Consider the following 6,728-nt stretch of genomic DNA (forward strand, 5'->3'; position numbering starts at 1 on the left):
AAAAAACAGAATGATGAACTAGCAAAGACATAATAGAAAATGATGTATTGGAACTTGTATAGGTCTAGAATACAAGTATGAACTCAATTCTAAAAAGAAAATGCACAAAGGATCAACATCAATTCAGAATATTATATGACACCAAAGCAAGAAACAATCAAAACAAAAAAAGTACTACTAGAAGTAATGACATATATGGAATAACATGACTAAGACAAAACTTGACATGATTCAAAAATTAAAAGACACAACACAAATTGTAACAAGTGAAAGGAAGCTTAAGGTAAACTCTAGGAAGGATAATGCCATTCCAAAAGAGCAACCATACTCATAAGAATTATGAGTGCCATAAACCTTTCCTCAAACACTTGGAGCAAAAGAAAAACAGCAAGAATACTCAAATAAAATTCTAAAACAGAAACTTAAATTGCAAGAAAATTAAAGAGCTCTTGAAAAATAAAGTGCACACAACTCAACAATTAAACAAGAAGAACCTAAGACTCATGATACCACATGATGTGATTCCAATAGCCACATAGAACAAGATTCTTGACACTTTGAGGAATCACCTTGAGCTGGAAAATATAGAGGCACTTTCTTAGAAGTTGGATCATGGTTCTAAGTCAAGAACTCACCAATAACAAGTACCAAATCCCAAACTCATTTGGATGAACCAAATATTGTCAAATTGAATCAACAAAGGAATTATAAAAAGAGAATACCGAATAGGAATTAAGCAAGAACACATAAGAACCGAACATAAAAGGAATTGAAAAACAAAAACAGAATACATGTGCTGGAAAAATGGAATAGCCGAACCAAAACTTGCTCAAGAACACAAGACAACAAGAGTAATTGAAAGAGAAGAAAGGAAGGAGAAGAGAATGCTCATGAAGATGGAAGATAGGTTGGATGATCACGCCACTAGAAGTATGGATGCTCCTAGATAAGTGTGGAAGCCGCCACTTGAGGAAACCATGGTCCTTCAAGATAAGACTAGAGTAGAAGCTCAAAAGCTCTCCAAATGCTCACTCCAATTTTGAGTATAGTTTCTTTAGATAAATTCAAATCTGAAATTTACAAGGAAGGCACCTCTATTTATAGCCTAAGGTGCTGAAAATTGAAAGCTAAAACAAATCAAAATTCCCTCCAAAACAAGCTAGAACCGGCGCTCAAAAACAAAGCAAGGAAGGTGTGATCCTTTCCTTCACTTTGGCACCCCCTATTCTACTCCTACACCTATCTACTAATACACCCCCCTAAAGCTCCTAACTAAAACCTAAAAGATGCTATAACAAAAGAGGTTTCTAAGGTTTCCCTCTAAGCACCTTCAACTAAAGACACTACAAAAAGAGAAAATAAATGTCCTCTAGTTCCCAAGGCTTTGAACATGCTTCTTGTAATCCTTTGAGGTGGACTTTGACCTCCATGGGCGTCCTCCATTTGTGCCTCCACCTCTTCTTGAGCTTGATGAGTGGCCTCCATGTTCTCTTGGGCTTGATCTCCATCACTCTAGGTACTTAAACAATAGTAAAAAGATGTGTTATATGTGTCATCGAAGATGGTTAGACTCAAAACATAAGTGGCGAAAAGATAAGAAGTGTTTTGATGGTAACCAAGAATTGAGAGGAATACCTACTCCATTAACAGGGTCTAACATATTGGATATATTAGATGATAGAAAAAATGTATTTGGAAATGCTCAGAAAAAGAAAAGAAAGAAACATGATCCATGGACCAAAAAGAGTATATTCTTTAACTTGCCATATTGGGAGATTAATTTGTTTCATCACAATCTTGATGTCATGCATATTGAAAAGAATATATGTAAAAATGTAATAAGAACATTATTGAATATAGAGAGGAAACCAAAGGAGCATCTGAGAACCCGCCTTGACTTGGTAGAGATGGGTATAAGGAAAGACCTTCATCCTATAAATATAGGACCAAACAAGGTATTCCTTCCACATGCAAGATTTTCACTTTCGGTAAAAGAAAAAGACATCTTTTGTCGTGTTCTAAAAGGAGTGAAAGTTCCAGAAAGTTATGGTTCCAATGTTTCTAGATGTGTTAATCTTGAACAACAAAATTTTCTTGGACTAAAAAGTCATGATTTCCATATATTGATGCAAGATTTGCTAAAAGTAGCAATTCGAAAAGTGTTGCCAAAAGAAGTTGCAAGAGTTTTAATGAAGTTAAGTTCTTTCTTCAAAATTTTATGCTCTAAAGTCATCATAATTGAGGAGTTTGATTCATTGGATGCAGAAATTGCCTTAATTCTATGTGAATTGGAGAGGATTTTTCCTCCATCTTTTTTTGTCATAATGGTTCATCTATCCATACATTTAGCGTATGAGGCTAAAATTGTTGGGCCTGTACATTACCGTTGGATGTATCCAATTGAAAGGTAATTCTTTTACTAACTGACTATTTTTTTTTTGTAGTTATATTCTCCTCTTTTATTCCTAATCATAGTTTTATATTCTTATAGATTTCTCCATAGGTTAAAGGTTTACGTGCGTAATAGAAATTATCCAGAAGGTTCAATTGTAGAAGGGTATTTGGCGGATGAGTGTTTGACATTTTGCTCAAGATATTTGAATGATAATGTCCAAACAAAGTTCAACAAGTTGCCAAGGAATGTAGATGGTCCAATAGGGAATGGAGTGATGACTAGTTTGGAACCTCTTGAGTGGGAACAAGCTCACCATTATGTGTTGTTTAATTGTGAGCTCATCAAGTCATTTGTCACGTAAGTATCCATATTTTTATCTTTTTGTATGAGATTTTAACTTTTGTGAGCTTATTCAAAAAAAATTATATTTTTGCAGAGAACATGAGGAATTTCTTTCTAGTAATGCTTGTGAAGATTCAACAAGAAATTGGAATACGACGAAATATCAATATCTTACATTTCACACATGGTTTGAAAATCATGTTAAAAATGTTGTTGTTAGTGAAGAGGTTAAATGGTTGGCTAAAGGGCCTAATAGTGTTGCTAGAAGATTTTTAGCTTATGTGATAAATGGGTACAAGTTTATTATTGAGGGTTGTGAGAGGCAGACACAAAACTTTGGAGTAATGGTTACTTCGTCTACTGTTAGGTTTAAAAATAAAGAAGATGAAAATCCTGAAGTAGAAAATGTTACCTACTATGGAGTTTTGAAAGATATAATAGAGTTAGATTATTATGGACACTCTAAGTTTGTGTTGTTTAGATGTGATTGGTTTGAGAGTAAGCAAGATCATTTTGGGTTAACACTAGTAAATTTTGGAAAGTTGATTTACAAAAGTGACCCTTTTGTATTTGCAACTCAAGTAAAGCAAGTATATTACACAGAAGATCCAACTGATAATTGGCACGTTGTCACTAAAACCACCCCTAGAGATTTGTTTGATGTACATGGAGATTTAGAGAATGATGATATGGAAAACTACCTGGGAGATAAATTAGAAAGTCCTTTTTTTCATCAACCTATGATTGATGAAGATGAAGGTGAGCATGTTAGTTGGTTTAGGGATGATGTACCTGGAACAACAGTTGATACAAGTATAATGGATAATCATTGAACATGATATTAATGTTTTTTTAATGTAGTTTTTGTGTGTACAACTTTTTGTGGAATTACTTTTATAGTTTTATGGCTAGTGGTGAGAAAGAAAAACCACCTTTGCTGGCGAAGAAATTTCCAAGTGGTTCTATGATTGAAATACTCGACGGGTTGGAAGAAACCGCATCAAGACTTAGTCAAACTCCAGTCCACCACATTGGTTAGTTATTTATATATATGCTTATTTAAATAAGTAATTTGTTATTGTATATGTCTAGTTGGCAATGTACTGATTTTTTAATTTTATACATTATTAACAAGGTCTAGTAAAAGAAAAAGAGGCCCTACCAGATGTCTCAAGACTCATGGCTTGAAAGATGAAGAGCGTTTACCGGTTAGACTCAATGCTCTTGGCCAACCTGTTGGTACTTATCGAGCTGCATTGAGTAATTATCTGGGGACACTAGCTAGGAAAGCACATCTTGCTCCTCTGACTTTCACTACTTGGAAAGGACTAAAAGATCACTGGGATGACATGTGGAAAATAGTCTTGGTACTTCACTAACTTTTTATCTTTAATTATATATAATACTTAAATTCTGATATTTATTAATTGATGTGATGCAGTCAAAATTTGACATTGAAGAACGTGCTAGAAAGTGGGTTCTAGGAAGCATATCCTCAAGTTGGAGGAACCACAAATGTCGATTGAAGACAAAATATTTTTTTCCCAATATGACAGAGGATTACCACTTAAAGAATTGTCCCTTGAGTATTCCAGTTGACCAGTGGAAAGTTCTTGTTAAATTTTGGAAATCTGACATAGTCAAGGTACTTATATACTTTGATTGATTTTTATCTTTACTCTTCTCATGATTTTATTATAAAGTTTTGTAGTGAGAAGAACAAAGCAAGTAGAGCAAAATTTATTACTGTTCATACCACGGGAACTAAAACTTTTGCTGAGATACGATATGAAGAGGTTAGGCCAATTGCATAATTAGTGTATTAATGATTTTATTTCTCTTGTGCTAATATTTTTTTTCTTCTGTGATAGGCACTGAAAAATACTGATGGAAGAGAGCCATCTCGTGCAGAAATGTTTATCATGACACATAAGCCTAGGAGTGAGGAAACCAAAAAAATTATTGTATGTAATCTGAATCATTATGAGTATCACGTTTCAATTCTGCTTCTTCTGAAAACTCTTGTTTGCTGCTGGTGCAGTAGTGACAGAGGTTGATCCAGTGTCTGAAAACCCCTTTTTCACGTTTCAATTCATTGGCCATATTGATTGGTACATAGGGAGGTTATTTTTAGGCAATGTCATGGTGTTTTCTACAGTTTTTGTGTGTTTTGGTCTTGTGAATTCAATTCTGCTTCTCTTTTTAACGCATATCAGAAAAATTTGTAACTTCATTTCCCTACTTTTATTCATAATTATACCTCTTTTATTCATAATTATTCAGTCAAAGCTTGAGGATGCAGTTGCTTCTAGTTCAGAAGAACGAGATAAAACTTCCGATGATGTATTTTCCCAAGTCTTTGGAAAAGAGCGACATGGATATGTACGAACCTATGGAAAAGGGGTTGTGCCTTCAGACTTGTGGGGATCAAAATCTCAAATTGAGATACAAAAATTAGTTGATGAAGTTCAAAAAAATGCCCAAGTTGAGCTTCAAAGGATAAAAGAAAAAATGCAAGAAAAAATGCAAGAGGAGATGGAAGCCAAGCTAAAACAGCAAGTAGAAGCAATGAAAATTGATCTTTTAAACAACATCAAATCTGCTTTCACTCAATTGCAAAGTTGTATTCCAGGAGTAATGACCCAAGATCTACAAGAAGAAATTGTTGTTGAGGTATATAATTTAAATTTTACATTAAACTTATTATTGAATTAGATAGTACACATTACATTTTGTTTACTTTAATGTAGAAACAAAGTCAGGCCACTCCTAGAAGCAAAAAGAGAAAAACAGAGAAAACTAACACGAAATTAGCTAAGGGGTGAACTCATATAACATTTTTTCTTTATTTTGTTTTTATATTATTTATTAATTAATTTTGTTAATCTTGTTTTGGAATACATTCTACTATTTTTATTATCCAGGAAATCAGAAGACCTTACAGTGGGAGTTGTCACACTTGAAAAAGATCTTAAGACACTCCAACATCCATCCACTGCCATTGAACTCTTCATGTAAATATAGTCATCTAAAATATGTTTCTAATTTTGTACTTTGATTTATTGGTTACTAACAATCATTATTACAGGGAGGAATTTGAAAATAATTATAAAGAAATAAATGTTGATTCAGAGAATGTTGAAAGAGTAAGTGAAATTAAAAAAATTGATATTTCAATTATTTGAAGTCACTGGTAATTAACATTTCTTTTGAAAAAATAGGTTCATAAAAAGGCTTTTAAAGCATGGAAGTGTATGACAAATGAAGTAAGTCTAAGTCTTTTTGTTTTATTTTAAGTAATTTAATATTGATTGACTTAATTATGATATTTGAATCAGGAAAAAGAAATTTATTTCAATAGAGCAGCCAGACTAAGAGGAAAACTACATTTCAGTATAGTAGAAGAAAGGTTATTAGTGTAATTTATTATAAGATCATAGTTGTATATGTTTATTTTGTTTCATTATTGTTTTGTTAATGAACTCCATCTAACACAAGTATTGAAATCAGTGGTGTTCAAAAGAAACAGATTGGAAAAAGAGAACGGAAACCAAAGCTTCATTTTGATGGGACGAATTAAGGTTCATGATTAGGTAATCAGATTTTTTTTTATATTCTTTATTATAGTTGATGATGGTTCCATCTATTTGTTCTCATAGTTTCTTCTTTCAATTTGATTTCTTCTTTACAATTGCTTTATTGGAATTAAACACCTCGAACAAATAGTTTTAGCATTTGATTGAGTGTGACATCATTGTATTTCATATGATTTTGAAAATATAAATAAACATGTGGCCACATATAGCCTCCTGGAGTCACATTGCCCTTCCATGTGGAGGAAGTTACTGCAACCAATGTTTGCTTGCCTCATAAATGTAACATTAAGTTATAAACAGGTTGAGAAAATCCCCATTCATTTAATAGTCAGTTCAAGCATTTATTTTTCTTTTTCTAAACCCAATTGCTGATATTGTTGCAATAAGTTTTGCTC

General features: G+C 32.9%; 2 protein-coding genes across 2 annotated transcripts; both read left to right on the top strand.

Annotated features, from left to right (window-relative positions):
- The first annotated feature begins 1,538 nt into the window (after positions 1 to 1,538).
- Positions 1,539 to 3,570, top strand: LOC137809176 (uncharacterized). Its single transcript, XM_068610313.1, has 3 exons — positions 1,539 to 2,407; positions 2,504 to 2,752; positions 2,832 to 3,570. Exons 1-3 carry the CDS (start codon positions 1,539 to 1,541, stop codon positions 3,568 to 3,570), a joined length of 1,857 nt encoding a protein of 618 aa, XP_068466414.1.
- A 399-nt stretch (positions 3,571 to 3,969) lies between these two features.
- LOC137809645 (uncharacterized) lies at positions 3,970 to 6,305 on the top strand. The gene is made up of 9 exons (XM_068610744.1): positions 3,970 to 4,104; positions 4,179 to 4,533; positions 4,609 to 4,701; positions 5,021 to 5,410; positions 5,488 to 5,558; positions 5,662 to 5,751; positions 5,826 to 5,883; positions 5,959 to 6,003; positions 6,076 to 6,305. Exons 3-9 carry the CDS (start codon positions 4,651 to 4,653, stop codon positions 6,157 to 6,159), a joined length of 789 nt encoding a protein of 262 aa, XP_068466845.1. The 5' UTR covers positions 3,970 to 4,104; positions 4,179 to 4,533; positions 4,609 to 4,650; the 3' UTR covers positions 6,160 to 6,305.
- Positions 6,306 to 6,728: the final 423 nt, after the last annotated feature.

Source organism: Phaseolus vulgaris, chromosome 2 (genome assembly GCF_000499845.2).
Source record: "Phaseolus vulgaris cultivar G19833 chromosome 2, P. vulgaris v2.0, whole genome shotgun sequence".
Lineage (NCBI taxonomy): Eukaryota > Viridiplantae > Streptophyta > Magnoliopsida > Fabales > Fabaceae > Phaseolus > Phaseolus vulgaris.